The sequence below is a fragment of the Scomber scombrus genome, chromosome 12, assembly GCF_963691925.1.
Source record: "Scomber scombrus chromosome 12, fScoSco1.1, whole genome shotgun sequence".
Classification (NCBI taxonomy): domain Eukaryota; kingdom Metazoa; phylum Chordata; class Actinopteri; order Scombriformes; family Scombridae; genus Scomber; species Scomber scombrus.
In genome coordinates, this window is record NC_084981.1 from 22,150,634 (window position 1) to 22,172,324 (window position 21,691).

General features: G+C 36.9%; 1 protein-coding gene across 1 annotated transcript; it reads right to left on the reverse strand.

Moving 5' to 3' along the window:
- Positions 1-1,950: 1,950 nt before the first annotated feature.
- On the reverse strand, positions 1,951-19,384 carry LOC133992034 (monocarboxylate transporter 12-B-like). The gene is made up of 10 exons (XM_062430708.1): positions 19,256-19,384; positions 14,289-14,602; positions 10,601-10,704; positions 9,789-9,932; positions 7,754-7,849; positions 7,363-7,519; positions 5,364-6,023; positions 5,017-5,276; positions 3,868-4,007; positions 1,951-2,424 (listed from the first exon to the last, which is right to left on the reverse strand). Exons 2-10 carry the CDS (start codon positions 14,423-14,425, stop codon positions 2,374-2,376), a joined length of 1,749 nt encoding a protein of 582 aa, XP_062286692.1. The 5' UTR covers positions 14,426-14,602; positions 19,256-19,384; the 3' UTR covers positions 1,951-2,373.
- Positions 19,385-21,691: the final 2,307 nt, after the last annotated feature.

Consider the following 21,691-nt stretch of genomic DNA (forward strand, 5'->3'; position numbering starts at 1 on the left):
ATTGTTTTATGTTGTTTTTAATGTTTTTTTCATTTATAACAGACTTTTTCATCACAATCATCAACCATAAAAATTCAAATTCAAACTAAAATTTCTACACTTTTGGTGTTAAATTGCATTATTACTATTAATCATTCCTAAGAGTACAATTTGAAATGTACTATTATGCACATTCAGTTGTGCAAACCAGATATTCAGTCACAGATTAGATATTGAGAAAGAGATTTAGAGAAAAGTTTGTGGATGAATTTTAAGGAGAACGTTTTGCAATTAACTTTAATTTATTCAATTTATCAGTTCAATTTAAATCCATTTTTTGTCTTGATGTGTCTTTTTTCTCACCTCCTCACAGATCAGCGGCAGTCTGCTGTTTGACTATTTTCTTTCCATTCACTTCACATTTTGTTTTGTTTTTGTTTATTTGTTTGTTTCTTTCAAATGTTGCAAACAAGGCTGAGGTGTGAAGTAATTGAGAGACTTAACACCCTGAAGCTGCACGAGTCTACTGCCCTCCAGTGGCTGAAAACACCCATTTCACCCAGCTGTACCTACTGTATCTAGAAGCTGGAACTTGGTCAATGGAACCCAGTCTGGAGGAAATCAGTTCAAGCAGAGTTCAACCAAGAAACTGCATTTTCAAGTTGGGAGAGGAGACAAACCGAAAAACCTGTAGTGCCACAAAAGTAAGCACACACCAACAGAAACTGGACAGAAGAGTTCTTTTTTTTCTGTCGACAGGTTACATTAAGTTTTCTGCACACTGAGAGGAAGATCAGCTACATTTATATTTCACAGCTTCAGCTGACGTTATATAGAGCACAACAACAACACTGCAAGCAAAGAATAAAAAGTCAAAGGTCAAACAGCCCTCTGAACCTTGAACCATCACATAGATCACACAAATGGTGGATGCAGGAGTATGATTAGACATCCTGCTGTAATGATGAAATGTTGTCTTTTTTTTTTTATGTACTTAGTTTTCCTCAATCTGACTGACAGTACTTCAGTTATTGATGCCATGTAACTCCCCAGAACACTTTCACAAACAGGCAGCATGAGGAACTTGATGCATTCAGCCTTCTATTGGCTCAATTTACAGATCATTTGTTTTGATGATAATAAATATTTTAATTTACATTAAAAACAAAACAAAAAGCATTGAAATAAATAAGTTTTCCTTGTAAGCTGTATTAAAGACTGCCACAGAAACCTGACATTTATGCTGATGTTTTGACATTTAAAATCAGTGGTTCACAAACATTTTTATCAAGGACCCCAAACTGACACGAATCAGACCACAGACCCCCATTTGATAAGATTTTGTCTTACTGTCCCCCATCTGATAAGATTTTTGCATTTATATGTTTTATTACAGAAAGTGTATGAAACCCATGATCAAATTATTAATACATTCTGTCCCCTTTTTTGATGGAGACGGACTGAAACCCCTTCAAGGACCACTTGACCCCACTTTGAGAACCACTGGTTTGGACATCACACCAACGGGTGCAGCTGTTATCATGATGTGACATCATGTCCTCTGTATTCGACAAACCGCCCACAGGAAGCTAAATGAAACCAGAAATTCAAAGTGCATCTCTACAACGTTGTTTATCTTCGTCTGTTTGTCTCTATAATGTTGCTCCATAACTGCTGGATGTGTAAACCTTTGCTAAAAAAATCAATATTGTGTTCAGTAAGTCAAGTTGTTTCTGCTGCCACCAAGTAATTTAGTGCAGGGTTGAGTTTGGGGTTGGACTATGGGAAGTCTCATTAACATTAGCGCTCCTTTCATAAAAAATTAATACTTTATGTTTTAACCTGTTGCCAATCATCCAATTCCACTGGGTCGGCCAGATGTCACAGAAATACTATCTTGTTATTGGCTGAAATGTATTCCTGAGTTCATTTGGTTAAACTTTTAAATTTGTTATTATTTTATGTTGTCATGTTATGTTATGTTATGTTCAATTCTAAATTAAATACGCACAATTAAAAATACAACACAGATTAATTGATGCTACTCCCTCTTGAAACACAAACACAATGATTGATTTAACTTTTTCTTTATTTAATAAAATCACCATATAAACTCCATAGCAAAAATAATAAAATGTATTGCATGAACATGTTTCATTTATGTTCAAATCAAGTGTCATGATTTGATGAGCACCCATCAGTCACAGCCATTATAGACTTTCACAGTCTCGAGTGATATTTTCAATATCATTTTCATAGAAAAAGAGCTTAATAGTCACTATAAGAAATCATAGTAGAAGCAGCTTAATATGAGCATCAGTCCAGACCCCCTAGCTCATTTTTTGGGTGGGTATTTTCTAATAATTTAAATAAAATTGTCCCTCATGAACCGTGCTACAGTTCTCCAGAAGACTGACAGTCATGGTCCTCCGTGGTCCTCCCTTCCTGTGTGAATAAAGCATTGCTAGCATCAATACGATGCAATCCTTATTTTCACTGACGTCTTGATGATTTTATGTGTGTGTATATGACAGATTGATTTTTTTATCTGTATTGAGATAAATCGTACTTGCTTAGCTATGTGAAAATTAAATAATAATGAAGAGTTATTAGACTAAATACATCGCTAACAATACACCCAACAACAGGAAAGACAAAACCCCCTCACACAAAAAGAGAGAAACTTTTACTACAGTTATATCACTTTCAAAAGTTTTCACATCATATGCAACTCTGTGAGGGGTTATTTTTGGATACAAGAAGTCTGCAAATGTGTGGCAAAGCAATGTAATCTTTGTAGGTCTCTGTAAGTTTAAATATTGCACAAAACGTTTTGTCGATAAAACTGTAAGAAAAATTTAGTTGAGCGGTCCCAATCCACAGACATCTGCACATTTCCTTTGTATTTTGATATTTGTTGATGTACATAATGCCATTCATGCATAGAGATTTCATTCACAGTCAAGTCAAATCATGACATAAATCAAACATCAGAATCATACAATTGAATCACTGAATTTACAATTTTGAACATTTGATAACACATTTCTTCTTATGCTCTTATACCACAACTGAGGTATTGAATTGTTTCACATCAATACAATCAAGCAGACAGAAAGAGAAGCGTTCACAGTAGCAGTTGTTTATGATTGATTATAAATTCATGGAATATTTGAAAGAAGCAAAGAATCCAATTTTATTTGGTCAGCAGATTTTCATCCATCTGAACGTCTTGACCGATACACCGTAATTAAATGAAGGTTAAAGTGATCAACAGCGTGCAATATTCCTGATTTATTCCCAGTCTACACTGTTTTGGTACAGTTTTTTTTTTTTTTTTACATATTCACAAAACATGCAAATGAATCACATTCTTCAGAAATCACATAAGCATTGTTTAAATGGCTACTGGAACAGAAATATCATGATATAAATATTTTTAGATATTTAAAAAAAAAGTAAATACTTTACTTTACGTGTTAATACAAGTTATCAATATATCAATATAATATCAATATTAATGGAAAGCTTATTAAAGCCTGTGTATGTTAATGGAAACCAGCTTTCAAATTTTGGCTTCCATAAAGTAAGAAATATTTAGATTTTACAAAATACAAAATATCAACATTAAACAAAAACGGAATAAAACAACACATCACTTCAACATGTGTGTCCCAAAGTCACAACATTAGACTGCATCTGACTGCTTTGGTTTTTTTCTGTTGTGACCCACTCCGGCACATCAAAGTAGCACCAGTACCATATTGTTCGTTAACCCACGGACCAGCAGTGGTGAGATGCACATCAGCGCAGACGGAGGAGCAGCACTTAACTGGCACATCATATGATGCCTCGCTGAGCTGCAGCAACAGTGTGTTTGAGACTTACAACAGCGTCTGAGTTAGACTTGGACCTCCGGCAGCGTCGGGCGAGCATGGAAACTCCCAGAATCAAAGCGCTGAAAATGAAGCACGCCCCGCAGAGGAAGAAGGTTGCTGTGTAGTTTCCTGTAGTGTCTACTAACCAACCTGGAGACAGAGAAACAAGGAAAGATGTGTCATTTCTCTAGAGAAACATAAAATGCAAATCTTTAGGGTGAGTAGGAAAATGTTATTATCTGACTCCAAGCTGTGATATAAAATAAAAGATTCAAAATGTCCTTTACTTGCCTTCCCCAGTATGTGCAATACTCTGTACAAATATCTGTAAAAATCATTTCTGTAATGATGAGTAAAAAGACATGAAATCAGATACTACTTTTTGCCAAAAAAAAACCAAGTAGACAGTGTTATCCTTTCAGAATCTACTAAAAGCAGATGATACAACAGTTTTATCTTATTATAAAGAGAAAGATGACGAATTACATCTATAGTATTGTCATCCTGTAATTTGCTAACTTGGTCTATTCTGTACACACAACATTTGTCTGTCTATCCTGAAAAGAGGGGAGACTGCTCCTCTTTCCTTTTCCCAGTGTTTGTTTTTTGTTGTTTTTTTTTTTTTGGGGGGGGGGGGGTACCTAATTCAAATTGAGGGTCTAAAAACAGAGGACAATGTATACTCTACAGATTGTAAAGTGTATTGAGGCAAATTAGACAGGCCTCCTCTCTGTCTGTATTTAAATCTTTACTTAAAACCCATCTCTTCTTCTTGGCCTTTCATGTTTTATTATTTTAATTTATTTCATTTGTATTTTAAATGTATTTTATGGCTTGTGTTGAGCTGTTATGTCTTTTATTTATTATATATTTTACTTATTCTTCTGTACAGCACTTTTTAAAGTGCTTTACAAATGAAGTAGGATTGGATTGGACTGGATTTATTTAATTAGTGATATCTGGCTATATAACTTAAAATGGACTTACCTGCATTTGGGGACTTTGGTCTCAGTTCAGAGGTAATGTTCTTTGTTTGACCAATAATAGAAACTATGGTCTAATATTTTAAATGTGTGAAAACTCTAAATTAACGTGACAGTGATACACACAAGACATCTTCAAGAACTGCAGCCACCGTGATAAATTCACCAACACATACCTCCTATTGGTGGACTGATCAGAAAAGGGATGGCATGCAGGAAATAGACCACACCCAGAGCAGGGGTCAGGCAGGCGGGGTCCACAACGTCAGATGCCACTACGGGGATGAGCGCCACGTAGGCCCCATCGAAGTAACCGTAGACCACCGAAAACATGACGAGGAGGGGAAACGTGTTAAGGAGCGGGAGGACCAAACAGCAGAGGCCTTCCATACCGACCGCCACCATGTAGCACACCAGGCGATACTTCTTCAGAAGCCTTGAGGGAAGGAAATCCATCATCAGTATGGGGATAAATATTAGCTGTTTTTTAAACACACAAAACACACCACCATCCCCTACTTACTTTGTGTCTGTAAGCCATCCAAAGGTGATGTTACCCACGATGCCGCAAACTCCAAATATGGACATGAGAAAGGCAGCGTGCTTTTGCGTCACCCCCTGAAAGATGGCGTAAGGAACCAGGTAAACCACTGGAGCGCTGCAGCCGTACGCCATAAACAGGCAGGATGCGCAGAAAATCAGGAAGTTGGGTGTAAAAAGAAAGCTGTACTCCTCCCAGGACACGGAACAACAGAGACCTCTGGGAGAAGCATCTGCTGGATCGGCTTCAGAGAATCCTGAGTCTTCTGTCTTAGTGTCCATGACTTCAGATGCCTTGTTGTTCAAGTTCAAGTCCTCAATTGTGCTACCGTTGGCTAGCTGAGGATCTGAGAGTTTGTTGTCCCCTGATATCGTAGCATTTAGCTTGTTGCTAAATAAAATGCACTCGGCTGTCTTCGTATCTGTTAATCTTGTATCGGGCTGGTTTGGCAGCAGCGCTACGTTCCCTTGTTCACAGTTTTTGAGCGCTCCGTTAGCTATGAGCAGCCCTTCTGTATAGTTCAAATGGTTAATATCCAGCTTTGACTCAGAAGGTTCCTCGCTACCTTGTACTGTGTCTTTGGAGTCCAACACTGTGTCCATGCAATCTTTCTCTGGGTTTTCCTTCTCGTCCTCTGACATTCTTTAAATGAAACAAAACAGAATATGAGAAAATACATATGAAATGGATCAAAACATTTTAATTTAGTATATTTAAGACTTAAAATGATAATTTAGGGAAATGTGCTTCTTTGCCTTCTGAGTTAGATGAGAAGATTAATACCGCGCTCATGTATACACATTAACTATGGACCAAGCGACAGGAGATGGGTACATTAGCTTAGCCTATAAAACTAGAAATATAGGTAGACTAGTCTGGCTCTGTCTAGTCTTTTGTTATTTAATAAATAACACATTATTTCTTGTTAGTTTAATCCATACATGAACAAAAAACAAAACATTTAAAAACGATAAATTGTGGTTTTAATGGGTAATGTTGGGTGACGTTGGGTAGTGGTAAAACTGCAATTTGTTGTTTTTGGTTAGTGTACAGATTAAAACGGAGATGATAAAATGTGTTAATAAATTCAACATGCTGATAAACAACTGATAAAAAGTCCATCATTGGTTTGCCTCCTGACGCACTAGAGGTGGTCATGGAGAAAAGAGTAGGTAGGAAAGTCAGGAGCATCCTGCATAATGAGGGCCACCCATTGTCCGGTGTTTTTGGTGAGCTGAAGAGCTCCTTTTGTGATAGACTTGTAATGTCAAAGTGCTCTTCAGAAAGATTTAGACAGTTCTTTATACCTGGTGCCTTTTTTTTAATGAACATTGATGTTGACTTTTGAATGTTGTTGATTAATTTGATGCCGATGTGGTGTTTTGCACTTATCTTGCACTGCTTGAGTCTTGCATGTTTACTTCCTTTATGTTGTCTGTCTTTGTGTAAGGGTGACATTCAGTTTCTCCTCTAAGAGATTAATAAAGTACCTCTTATCTTATCTTATCTTAATTCCAGAGCTTTAGAGGCGCTGACAGATGTATTTATGAGCTCTGGAGAGAGCCAGGCTAACAGTTTTCCTGTGTTTCCGGTCTTTATGCTAAGCTAAGTTAACCGTTTCTTCTTGCTTCAAAATGAGGAAACTGTGGAAACAGTTTTTCTCATTAAACTCCCATCAATAAAGAAAATAATTAATTAACAATTATCGATTAAGCAATTAGTCAATCAGCAGAAATCTGTGACTCATATATTAAATGAAAATCAGTAAATCTTTGGGTTCGTCTTCGGGTTTTATGCTGTTGGACAAAACAACCTTGGAATTTGGTCTTTTACATTTTTATCAATGAAATGGTTAATCAAAAAAAGTAAAAGACTGATGTCTCAAGACAAGACTTCATCTTAAAATAAAAAAGTCACAGTACTTTTCTTCCTTGTAATTATCTTTCTGTATGACCTGAAAGCAAACGAGCTGAGGACTTACTTATCACCTCGTCTTAATTCCACAGGCCTCATCACAGCACCACAAACACACAAGTTGGCAACAAATCCTCCCATGACAAGCAGAGCTCCTCTCCAGGAGTAATGCTCTATGAGCAATTGGAAAACAGGAGCCAGGATGAAAGTCCCAATGCCACTACCTGGAGATGAGGAGAAATAGGATTTGATGGGATGAAATGGAGCAAGGAGAATAGAGGAGATGAAAAGAGACAAACTTAAAAACAAGCTAGAGGAAAGCGAAGAGGAAAACAATAAAAGAAGTCAGGTGAGAAAAAAACTGAAAAGGGAAAATATGGATGTAGAAGAGAGGATATAGAAAAGTAAAATGTAGATGACATGAAAAAAAAGCAACAGTTAAGTAAAAATGTCACTACCAGACAGGGCGATGCCATAGGCCAGAGCTTTCCTCTCTTCGAAGTACATCCCCACCATTGCTATAGATGTTGTGTAGCAGAGCGCAAAACCAAGACCTGTGAAGGATGGATAAATGGGTTTGGAGTTTGGCAAAACCTGCCAAATGTTGCCAAATATGACTGAAATTAAAGGTTGTTTGGTTGTCAAAAGAATGTATATATATATATTAAGTGTGTATAAAACATTTAACAAGCACTTTCAAAGGTTAATAGTCCGAGCCCTAATATCTACAGGATAAGACTCTATAATAAACTCATATAATTATCATATAATAGACTCATAAGTTTTATGAGTCTGACAATCTTGATTGACTAAGCCTGACCTGATGTCAATAAACCAGTGGATGTGAAATACCTTAAAACTAAATAGAAAATTACTGATAGGGCTAAAACCTAAAAGGAACTTTGGATACCTGGCTAAAAAAAACATTAAACCAGAAGTTATGAGTCTGGGTGTAATTTCAGACTCTGGAATATATTTTAAGTCATGTACATTCAATCACAAATCAAGTCAGTAATACTGCAAAGTTCGGTCATTTTTAACAAAACAAACCCCCGCCTAATGTAATGCACTGTTTACCGGACTCTCTAGAAAATGAATAAAATAAATACAACTTATCCAGAAGTTGCTCCTAGTTACTTAATATTTTAATGGTTTACAAAGCACTATATGGTTTATCTTCAGCCTGTATTGCAAAGCTACTAAAGCCACATATCTGAGCCCAGGACCTCCAGAACCCTGCTGCTACTCTCACAGTACGGCATCCATAAAAACAGTGAGGGGTGCAGCATTTCTCTGCTTACACACCTAAAATCACTTTACCAGCAGAGATTAAAGAGGCCTAAACCTCAGTGAGCACTTTTAAAAGCCAAGTAAAAACCTACCTATACAAACTGGCCTTCAATTAACTTCCTCACCAACATTTATTTGTTTGTTTATTGTACAAGTGCACTTTAATGGCTTATTTGTAATGTATTTTAATGTTTTTCAAATGTGTACAGCACCTTGAGCTCCAGCCACTGTATAAAAAGTTCTACACAGATAAATCATTTTTATGGTGTAGTTTTATAGAATAATTAAACACATTTTTTTGAGATGTTAACATATCTGTACAAATGTAAGACAACCTCACTTAGGTAAAAAAAGAAAAGAACACTACCTGATTGGGTGAATTTAGCTCTATCACTCTGCAAGCCAACTGAGGTGCTAATGAACTAGCACACAGCAACAGCCCTGACACTTCTTATGCTTTTGGTGGATTTTTAGATTTGTGAGGGAGATGAGGACAGTTTCAGATCAACTATAAAATAGTAGACACTAGGCATACACCTGTAGTTGCAAAGGATGTATTCAATGTCGAGCTGTCCTTAACTCCAAACTCTTGACATATTTGACAAATACTTGTGATCTGAATGTTTTGGTCCTGTAGCCATGAAAATGAGCAGAGACATTCATTTGACCTTGACCGTCTCATGTTTATTCAGTTGAAACATGCAACTTTTACTAGTATGTGAAGTCTTAGAACATTCCCGATGTTTCCAAGACAAAAGTGTGCCGCACGATGAACCTGTTTCCTCAAGTTGCAACTCTGTTTTCAATCCAGGTAGCCGGTGGGCTTCCATCTTTGTTTTGATTCAGAAACAGAGGCTCAACTTGGAGAAAAGGTTCATTCAGGTGACAGCATATCTTTTCATCCATAATTTGATGATTCTGGAAATATCATCAGACCAAATTAACTTCTGGGTTTTCCAAACACTGAAGGATAATTATCTTACAGAAGAATTGATGTTACATCTGTGACCTGAATGTAAATACACGGGAGGCACAAATTATTATATGCTCAGACATGACGCACCATTAGATCTGTATCTGTCCTCCATCTTCTTGTCTTTTGGTTAGGAATGGTGATGCAGAGTTTAAACATTATGCACTGTATACAATATGACCAAAGACATGTGTGCACAAGTTGTCTTGACAAGTGAGGTGCTTGAGTACCTGTCATGACGCCCATGGAGGCGTAGAGGTACTCCAGACTAGTTGCAAAGGAACTGAGGACCAGACCAGTGGAAGACAAGAGGCCTCCTATGATCATTGTAGCTCTGATGGAGAGACGGGTCCCAAGGAAACCACCCAGAGGAGCTGAAAACACAGTTTAAAGGATTTTACATTCATCTCAATGTCTGATAACAAGGCAGATCATTTTTTGCTGAATCATATCCTTATTCTAACTGTGTTTTATTCAATATGGTAAACATGTTTGTTTAAATACAACTAGTAAATGTCAATCAACAGACCAGTGAAAATAGTGAAAATGTTCAAAAATGTCATCTTACAATACTAATATTTCTTGAGCTGCACCAAAAGCTGAACTAATCTTTGACACCTTGTTTAACTTTCCATCAAATCCAGTTAAAAACAGTTGTTAGTTTTTCTGTTAGATAAAACACAGACTAAAAGGACCCACATTTTAAAAAAATAAATGTGTTTATACTGTAGATACATACTTTTAAACTTGTGGAATGCCATTGATAGCAGCTTACTGTACGTGTTTGCATAAGATAAGATAAAGATAAAAAGTAGCAGTGTAACGGTGAAAGTGATCAAATAAAAAAAATACAGTATAAATATACAGTAAACAATCCATGTGTAAATACATCTGGAATATACAAATGTGCAATATGTAGAAGTTCCTGAGATTATATACATGTGTGCGATGTTCCTGATTTACAAAGTAAGGAAAGCATCAGTCTTTTTTAGTTAGTTTTTGTGTTGTTGAATCTGACTGCAGGTACTGCTGATGGTCTTACCACATAGCATGGTGGTGGAGTCGACGAGACTGTGGATCCAGGAGGTGGTGGAATAATCTTTATTAAAGTGCAGCTGGAACTCCACAAAGAACATGGAAACACATCTGGACACAAAGACATGGAGGAGTTTGGACTTAGTGCATTTTCATGTCATAATGATTAATGGTTTTATTTTTCTCTGTCTCACTGATACAGCACAATAATGGTTTAACCTTTAAAACATAGTACCCCTTTTAATAACGACATCAATTCATGATCAGGACATGGCCTGATTTCTTTTACAACGTTAAAACATATCTGGCATATTCAGGGTTGTTAAAGGGTACAGAGGGTGACACCTGATATCACAGAATGGATAAAAGATTATCTGATATTAGACAGGGTCTAATAAAACCGATGACCCGATAGCCTGAGGCCAGTAACACCATGTCCGAAGTCAGTGAACGTCAGCAACAAAATCAGTTTAATTGCTTTGTTTTTCGAAGTTGCAGCGAGCAACGTAGCAAGATGCTGAGTGCCATTTTGAGCTGAACTTCTGTTGCACAACCTGTTGCTATTTAATTCCTGTTGCTTGTGTTTAAAGCGTGTCATGGACGAGGAACAGCTGATGCATTTAGTTGAAATGAGGAGTTATCTCTATGATACCTCCTCATTTCACGACAGAAACCTACATAAAGGTAGCAGCTGGCTGGAGGGAGGGAACTGAAGGTTTCTGGTTAAGTTGCTGTTGGCTATATTGTATGTCATTTCCAGCAAGGAAACGTCTAAATATCACAAAATAAAATGTGTTTTCTGTTTAAAAAGTACAAACAAAAGTAGTAAGTGATCACAGATCTTTTACTTTAGTGGTTAAACATTCAGTCTGATATTGAATGCACAGCTGATAGGTACATGGTTTGTTTACATGACGTAACAGAAGTGCATATTTAACGGATTCAGTTTGGACAGAGAGTGCCTGATGTTACGCAATAGGCTTGCTGTTAGGAAACAGTTTAATACTGCAGGGCAAGTTGAATTGATTGACTGACTGGCCAATCAAGAGTCATACTTATACTCTAAGAAGAACGGAGGACATTTCTTTTTGTTTGATAAAGTTAAAAGTGAACTTAGGTTTGCGAGAGCAGGAGCAAGAGAGAGAAAAAGCAGCTGTGGTTATTTATTTATTTATTTTTGATTGTTTCACCGTGGTTACGTTATAAAGCACAAATAAATAACCATCAAATACTCAGCAGATGATTTATTGTAGAGACAGACACTCTTAGTTTCTGCTTCATTTTCCTCCCACACACAAAAATGCCATTATGTTTTTTCTCTCACTGTTCTACCTAACGAGGACATTTCTGCAGATCTCTCAGCACTGATTTAGGTCTTTTCTTCTCCCTATGTGTTCGATACTCTCTGACTTTACACAAAATATAGAGAAACCAACATTTATATACTATTCATTAACTGATCCAATATGTGTCTAATTTTATATTTTTGCATATATGTGTAATAGATCAACATTCGATATGATGCATACAATCAATAAATCACCAAAATTATGGTTGACTTTGGGCAACTTTGAAGAAGTAAAATTACTTTGCATTTTGAGCCTTGACATGACGTAACGATCATTAGACTTTTTAGGTCTTATTGGGTCTCAGTGAGCTTGACGATGTGTCTGCAGGTGAGGGTGAACAAGTACGATATAAAAATTACTTGCTATGCATTTTTAGACCTAATGTGACATAACAGTCTTTACACTATTTAGATATTATTAGGTGTAAGTGGCCTTGACAGTGTGTGTGCAGGTCAGGGTGAACACGTAGAATACACACAAAAATGAACTTGCTTTGCATTTTGAGCCTTGATGTGATAACAAGCATTAGTCTATTAAGATCTTATTAGGTGTAAGTGGCCCTGAGGGGATAAATTACAGCTGATGAAGGTGTTTTATCAGTTTATACCTGTCATTTATATCCACAAATTTGCTAATCTTGACACTCTGTACTCCCTGGCTTATCTTTTACAACTCTAATAGTGTGTTATATAACTGCAGAACACATTCACAGCTCTGATCAAGGCAGAGCGGACCTCTGTGAAGGTTTAGACAAGAGGGGAAATAAGGTAGTCACTTATCACTTACCTCAGTTTACATTCAAATTACCACAACTGCCTTCTCCTTACTATCTCTTCATCTGCTGTCCTTAGACATAAAAAAACTGCCACGAATACCAATTATCTTCCTGAGCAAGTTAAACGCTGATGGCAGCAGATGCCAGCAGCAAAATAAAACTAGAGTGGTCTCACAAAACAATGTAGTGACTTGTTCTATAACTTTACAAGCAAAAGATTTTATTCCTTTATTGATCATAGATTAAGAAATATAGAGTGAGCTATGAAGGTAGATTAAATTTTATATAGGGTGTGATAGGCAGAAGCAGTAGTTTTCCATGGTTAAATGCATAATGGAAAAAAACTAAGAGCAGTCAGATATTCAACACACTATCCAGGATTTCCCTTTCCATCAGTTTTCATCTCTGCATCACACACTGTTAAAGCATTTATGATCTCTCTAAACTTCCTGACTACTGTCTCCAGCTACAGGTCCATGTTTGAAACCAATACAAGATTTTATACACAGAGAATATCATGTTTTTATTTCTTTTTTAATGCTAACTGTTTGCAGTTACCCATCATGCTCCACTGAAACATACTCCATGGTTATAAGAAGTGTGCTTATAAGAAAAAAAGGTTTTTGAGGTGCATAAAGGTGTGCACCAGTTGTGATCAGGTGTGCAAGTAATTTTTTTAATTTTTCAATCATTAAAATTTGTGAAATTACTTGAATTTGAAAGCTTAAATTTTTTTTCTCTTTTTCATCGACATTGGAGCGTCCAATTCTCTATGCATTATGTTTTTTGTCACTGCTGTTGGACTGCAACCCATAACAAGTAGGAGCTTCATGCTACCACTTAATACACCTGTGAACTTGCGCTATCTAATAGATTTTATACAAAAACTGCACTAGCAAGACTGTATTATTTCCAAAGTTAATCTCTGAAAAGTGTGTTTATACCCTATTCACTTTTTCAGGGGGAAAAAAATGCTCAAAAGGTGGAGAAAATAAAATGTCAGCTGAGTTGTGAAGGCAATGTGCTGGCTGTGCAAAGTTGGTTGTTAGCCAGCTGGAAACATGGAAACATCTCAGCAGGATTTCAAAGTCTTAGTGGAAAAAAGAAAACATTGCTGCTGAAACAGGTTAGTGGTTTAAGGCTTTAAACAGCGTGGGTCTTGCCAAGTAATAACGTAGAGGTGTTAAGTTAAGAACATGGAGCCTCGTACAGCTATACATGCCAGAACTGAAGGCCACACAATCATAGATATACAGAAGATACAAATCTCTCTGTGCAGGTAAAGTCACAATCTGTGGACGATGAGTAACAAAGTTGCAGATTATTTTGATGTTAATTGACTTGATTAAAGACAATAAATACCATATATAATATTTATAAAAACTCCATCCTTCTTCCTGTTCACAGTGTCAGTGACTTCATTTTTTAGATTTATAGCCTTTTAGACATAAATTAAGTTAACACAGTAGGAGATGAACTGTGTAGTTTGAATTATATACCTTGAGAGTGAGGACATCACTCACACACACACACACACAGACACACACACACACACACAAACACAAATTCACCTGGTAACTGCCCGGGTGCAGATGTTGGCGAGGAAACAGCCAGCGACGATCATCCAACCCCAGCCGCCCTCTGGAGGGGTCGCAACCCTGGATGCCCTCTTGCCTTCCTCAAGCTTCTCCTCTTTGATGACTGCCATTTCTCCAGATTATCACAAGGCTCCTTGGTTTTGTCCTTTCGTTTCTAATTGTACAGTACTTTTCATTGGCTGTGCTTTTCTGTCAAAGCTGCGTTGAGTTTGTCTGGACTTTAAATATCTTCAGGAGCTTTCTTCCATCTGTGTTTGTTCCTTCCTCGCCCTCTTCTTCCTAAATCACTGAGAAAACACCACAACAGGCAGAAATTACTCAGAGCTCACTTCATGTCCACTCATCTGTTTTTGTAGATTCATAAAATGATGTTTTGTAGATTTCAAAGCACAATTTGTATCTTAATAAGCTATAAATGGGCTATAAAGTAACACATATTAGGTAGATTATTTCCCAGATGACACTTTAACAGTTTACATCCGGTGACAGTAGCTCAGAGTTTAGCTGCTGTGAAAACATGCCTCTACTTCTGCAGAAAACATGCTTTGATATGGTTCACAGACTTCCAAACAGGTGTCTTCTAACATGATAGCTGTATTAATGTATCCACTAAAAGGCAGCTCCACATGTAGCGAAGCAGCGAATAAATAGCAGAATAGTATAAGTCACAGATAGGGTTTGGGAGCTCAAAGCAAGCTGGTAAAAGTGAAGGAATGTGCTCTTGATTAAAAACAAAAAATGTCAACACTGACTTCAAGTCTTAACAAGTATTAAAGTAGTCCCAGTCTACACGTGCTTCATTTTAAACGGTGCCAGTAATTGTGAGCTGTTATTGAAAATTGGTTATGGATATGAACATACCACGAGACAAATTCACCAAGATACATCTGTGGTTATTTTACACATAGCCTAAAGACTTTAGGGATTGACTTGATGTATGAGGGAGTGTCTTGTCTTGTTGTGTCGTGTCCTGTGAGCAACGGGGGGAAGTTCTGTTTCACCAAAAACAACAAAATACTGAGACATAACTTCAGATGCTGTAACAAACATTTGCAGGCAACCTTCACATTCAGGCTCCCTGCCACATATGGCCTAAAGTAACTATGTAATGTGTCAAGAACAATCACAGGAGAACCAGAAAGACCTGTTTAATTGTATTTGTCATGATGAAAAAGAGCTTTTAATTCCTACAAAGAAATTGCAGTGTGATGATGATGCAGCAATTTAGAAATAGTTTTCTTCAAAAATGTTATACACACGATTAAAATACATGATTGTATTTGTTTGGAAATAGCAGTCAAAGGAGTGTGTGGTTGGTATGAGCGGAGATAGCAACTTCCCAGAATAACTCAGATAGATTTATGTGCTTAAATGAACCAATTTTAAACTTAACTAAAACCGTATCAACGGAAAATCCAAGGAACAAAGAATCACTTTAGCACGAAGTTCCCAACAAAATAACATATCTCACACAATTGTTCGCCAACCAAAACAGAAGAAGAAGAAGAGATATAGCAAAGAGATTTTTTTTGTTCGGCCTATCAGTTTGAACTGATAACTTTCTGGAAAGAATAAATAAATAAAGACTAAATTAATAAACCTCATTTTCCATTCCTGACTTATTTTGGACATGTTCTCAGTTTGCAAACACTTCTTGCTGCAAAATGACCAAAGGTGAAGAAGTGCAGCATTTTATATCTCTCATATCTCTCTTCATGTCTGTGTCTTAAACTGTGGAGAGCACAACTGATCAGCCCGCTGCACAACATCAAGCAAGCTGGATTGTGTGTGTGTTTGAAGCCGAGCAGTAACACAATGTACCGACGCCGCAACACTTGACAAAAGATGGTAATTGCAGACAGCTTGTCCAACACCCTTTGAACTCCGCCCACTCCTCGCTGAACAGGAAAAGTGTGTCGTTGTTTTCAGTGATCTCATTTTGAAACAGGACGCCAAGGCAACAATAACATCTCCCCTCATGTGGAGGAAGATATTCATCCTTAAAAAGTCACAGAGAAGGATTCATCTGTACTCCAAAGCCCTCGCACCATCTTCTACAAAATCCGCACAACATCTGGCCTATAAAAAAGTTAGTACATGTAGGCTACTAATCTGCACAAAGGAAGCTCTGTCCAAAACATTTTAAAGATTGGGGTTACAAGCATTTTGAAGACAGGAATGCCCTCAGTGACCAGATACATCATTGTAAGTATACAAGTCTGCTAACGTCCATGCAAAGAAGGTCAAGAAAGTCAACTAACTTGCTTTAATGAGAGTGCCGGGCCTCTCGTGCCTGCGGAAATGGTACAAATTTGCAGCTCTGGTTTGTTTATGGAAGGGTCTCACATATCTGTCCCCCATCTGAGTACTGCTTTAAGTCACTAACACAAATATAAATATAGCCTACCTCTATATTTAGTGGCGCTACTTAAAGTTAGCAATTTCAGCTTTTTTGGAAGGTTCCCAATAGTTTTTTGCATAAATGTTGCTAGGGCTGCTGATAAGAGTTATTGTCTTGATTCATCGTTTGGTCGATTGAAAAATGTCAATCACTTCTTATAACACACAAAGATATTCAGTTTATGATCAATAAAGACTAAAGAAGCCAGAAAATATTACGTTTTTATTATAGTATACATTGATTTGAGAGGCTCGAAACAGACAATTCTGGCATTTTCTTTTTTTTTCTTTTTTCTTTTTTTTTTAACAAACAATAAATAGTTGAGGATTAATTTCTGTCAGTTCACTAACCAATTGTTGCAGCTCTGTTGCCACAATTTGACAATGAGACAGACAGCTCGGGCCTGCCAAACCTGTCTCCTGTCTAAGTGGACATATTACATGTTAAAGGTATGTGACTCAGTTAGTATGTTGTCTGCAACTATTTCTTTAGTTTTGTGCATTAAGTTGGAATTTGGTTTCAATGCAATTTCTGTGTGAAGACGCCGCACAGCAGCCTGTGACGGTTAATGAGATTTCTGGTTTACAACAGGCTCAGGGAAATCTGGTGAAACATCAGATCAGGAGACAGAGCCATAGCTTCTGTGGAGCCGGTAGTATTTCAGCGTATCTGTGAATCTTCAGGTTAGATCTCGGCTCATTTGATTATGAAGCCCCAAGGCTAAAGCTCCACCCTCTCAGTTTGCCCCTTTAATGTGTCCCAAAGGCTTATTAGTGCAAACCAGTGGCAGTGAAGTGGTGAAACGGTATGTGTTTCCATTTGAAAAGCTCAGGCCATCTCACCAGCTGGGCTGTGTTTGCATTTCAGCTGCATTGGTCTGATTCGGGACGTTACAGGAACTCAATCAGGCAAAAGCTCAAAGAATCTTAGCAAACAAGCAGCATGTGAATGTGAATGTGTGTGTGTGTGTGTGTGTGTGTGTGTGTGTGTGTGTGTGTGTGTGTGTGTGTGTGTGTGTGTGTTGATAAGAAGTTTGAAAAGGGCAGTGACCTCACCTACAGAACAGCAAACCTTAAAATAGTAAATAAAACAGTAAAAGAAAAGATAGAAAACCTATATCAAACATAAAAAAGAGTGTAAAAGTGAAAATAAAAACAGTGAAATCTGCTCTTTTGAAACTGCTCTCAAGCACCTGGCCAAAGGTTTCAGCACAGCTTAATTTGCTTTGTCATCTGTTGCTCCGAGAGGTTATCTCGCCAAACTAACAGGTCATAAAGTTTGCATGTGGGGGTGTGTTGGTTGACAGCGTGTGTAACCTACTTCACCAGCAGAAAATCTGCATGCTGCTGTAAAGTGAACTGGCTCTACGCCATGGAAACGGCTGATCACACACAGATTTAAAGAGAGCTGTCACTTTCAAGCAAAGACCAGTTTAAAAGTACTGTCATTGGTAAAGTCAATATACATGAATACATTCAAAATGGGTTAGATAAACACAGTTTGTCTCAAAGCATGGCAAGAAAGCACAGGGTATTTTCACATGACATTAATTGGAAATCGTATATCAAATTCTTGATATTTAGTGCATTTAAAAATGAAATAAACATATTTTCTTCTTTAAAAATAAATCATTTAGAATGAATGTCATCCACATGCATACATTTGTCATATTCATTTGTTTTGTAGTTGAGCACATATTTATAAGCTGCTTTCTGTCTTTTGTTGTAGTGTGGGATATTTTGTGTTTTATTTCAGGTGTTAGAAACTAGAAAGCCAACATGCAAATATAATAAGCTGTTTAAGGATGGGTTCACCAATTTTTAAGTATGTGTTAGAACAACAGCCAGAAGCCCAATTGAAACAGGTTTTTCTTGGCATAATCATTCTTTCATAATGCACTTACAATGTAAGTGATGGGGAACAAACTCCATAAGCCTTGTTCTGTGCAAAAATGTATTTAAAAGTTTATCTGAAGCTAATATGAAGCTTCAGTCGTCTAAATTAGTCTCTTATCTTTTAATGTTAGGACTTAAAAAGGCTATTTAAAAAAAGTGTCAGATATCTACTTGATATAACTCACTCAGACTGCTTTTAAATGAATTTCTGCAGAAAATGTCTATGTGGATACACTGTGGATTTTGGCCCCCATTACAGTGCGTTTTACATTGGAAACACATTTGAAGGGGAACCTTTTAATAGCCAGTATAAACAGGAGGAATGATTACAGCGAGGAAAACCTCTTTCAGTGTTGACATGGGCATCGGACTGTTGTTTTAAAAAACTCGTCCTTTAACTTTAAAACTGTTCAACGAGGTACAAAAAACCCCCAACAACTTTCAAACAGTTATACAATAGTAATTAATGATGCATTCCCAGAAGAAATGCGTTTAAGGCAGAAAGTGTAGTAGCCTAATATAAAGGAGACACAAACAGTGGATTGAGGCAAAAGAGAGAGAAAAAAAGAGAGAACAACCACTCCAAGTCAAATAAGATTTTTTTTTTTAAACGCAAAAAAGAAGCGATAAGAGCGTAGACTTACATTAATCTCCATCCGGTTTGTGCTCCTCTTGTCTCACTGTCTCACTGCTTCATGACTCAAGCTCAAGTCTTCAGCAGAAACACACACAGCCGATTTGAAACGTGAACAAAGGAAGCTTTCCTGCAGCCGCTCGTCCTGTAAACACCCCAAAGGTGCTCCGCTGCACACTATATGAGCTGGAGGGAGGAGGAGGAGGAGGTGGAGGAGGAGGAGAGGTCCTTTAATATCCCCTCAAGTGTGTCGTTGTTTATCAATGGTACACCTCAGCCGCCGCCTCCCCCCATTGCATTTTTATTACTGTGCTCCGTTACTGTGGGTTATATAGATGAGCCATGTGCAGCCTTGTACAGAAGCGCACAGTCAGTCTGAGTTTATATTGCTTTATCTCCTGTGGTAAAGATAATGCTACTGTGTTATATTTCCACTAAGGCTTCCGTGTTTCTGTAGAATCACAAGTATAGCAAACCAGATGTCAAACGTAGTTGATTCAACGTTGCATTATGGTTAGGGTTAGAGTAGTTTTAATGTTGAAAAATTGACTTTCATGCATAAATAAATGATAGTTACTTAAATATGTAAAAAGGAAATGTAAAAAGTTTAAAATACAACCTTTTTTTGTTTCTTTCAGTTAAAGTAAATTAAACTGATTGTTACTGTTACCTTTATATTTTTCTTTCAGGTGCTCAGTTCATATTTCAGCTGCTCCAGCATTTATTAGGAACATTAGGGCATGCTGGTACATGCTCATTGCAGCTACCTAGCACAACATTAGCTGAAAACAACCTTAAACTACACCAGCCAGTGAATGAATATCATTTATATCAATATAAACAACTTTACTGCTTTTGCATCGCAGTTAATCTCTTCTAGCAGTAGCTGAAACATTTTAACCGGCAAGATACTAAAAGTTAGCTCTGATTAACTTTTGTTGGTTTTAGGGGTCATGGCTTGTGTTTAGTCAGTAATGTAACCCAAATTCGACCCTTTTTAAAAAACATTTGAGAGCTGTAAAAACACCTCACACATATTTCTTTTAGTTGGACTTTTCCTAATGTGACCCAAAGTTTACAAAAATGGAGATAAAATGCATCTTTAATAAAAAAATGTTGTGCAGCTGATACACATTTTTATGCAAATGTACAAATTTAATCTGAATTTAATCATGTTGTATTCATCATATTCTATAAAAAAAGTGATTGTGTCCCCCCCCCCCATAAGATTAATCAAACATTAATTAATGACTTTTTGAATGTGAATTGGTGTAGAGACTAATTATGACTCAGAATATGAACAGTATGTAGGGTTAATGAAAAATGATAGTACACATTTCTTTGGGTGTTGTTTTGCTATTTGGAATTGTGACGTACAACAGTCACGTTTTAAGTTTTAAGTTCCCACAATGTTAAAAATGTCACCTAACTAGTTTTTGATCCTTTAGTCAAACACATAGCTTCACACAGTTCCTCAAGTGTGCCAACAACAGTTACGTGTCTGTGAACAGTGAAAGAGGTTTTCCTTAGCTTCCTCCTAATCATTCCTCCTGTTCAATGCTGGCTCTTAAAAGATCAACTTCAAATGTGCTTTCAATGTAAGTGATGGGCAACAACGTCCACAAATGCATTTAATAGTTGATCTGAAGTTTATACGAGGCTTCAGCAGCAGTCTGAGTTAGTCATATCAAGTGGATATCTGTCAAATTTACAATCTTTTTAGCATCAAATTCCCTCTTTGTGTTTCCCTGTAGTGGAAGTATAGTAACACAAAGAGAGACTCTGGCACTAAAAAGACTAATATTGAAAGATATCTCCTTGATTTGAATCATTTTGACAGCTGAAGCTTCATATTAGTTTCAGTAAATACATTTGTGCAAAGAACGAGGCTTATGGATTTTGTCCCCCGCATCACTTACATTATAACTGCATTATAAAAAGATCTTCTAATGATCAGTATGAACAGGAGGAGGAATGATCATGCCAAGAAATACCTGTATCAATGTTTATTTAGGCCCCTGGCTATTGTTTTAAGGCAGACTTTTGTGAACCCCTACCTTAAACAACCTATCATATTTGCACTTTGGTACTGTTTACTAGCCCCTGAAATAAAACACACAAGAAAACAGCTTGGAAATATGTGCTCAACTACAAAACGAATGATCACAATATAAAATATGTAAGGAATCTTCTATTTAACAGGAAGAATGATATCAAGAAAAATCTTTTGATACATTTTTTAAGATTGACTTGAAAAAATACAAAAATACACCCTTAAAATACAAGCACAATTATAATTTCTTTTGCTATATCTGTCCTATCTTTCTTTAATAATGTCTTTTTAGTTTGCTTTCTGCCCGTTTCTCAGCAGGACCTCCTTTTCTTTTCTTTTTTTTAAGAAACATCCATTACACAGAGTTAAGAAACATCCAATACACAGATCTCA

What these genes read in the sequence shown, in the direction of transcription:
- LOC133992034 (XM_062430708.1), bottom strand. Translation starts at nt 14,425, where the DNA reads ATGGCAGTCATCAAAGAGGAGAAGCTTGAGGAAGGCAAGAGGGCATCC. An exon ending in CTCCACCACCATGCTATGTG is followed by an intron (nt 9,933 to 10,600) that starts GTAAGACCATCA and finishes CTGTGTTTTCAG; the next exon opens with CTCCTCTGGGTGGTTTCCTT. An exon ending in CTCCATGGGCGTCATGACAG is followed by an intron (nt 7,850 to 9,788) that starts GTACTCAAGCAC and finishes CATCCTTCACAG; the next exon opens with GTCTTGGTTTTGCGCTCTGC.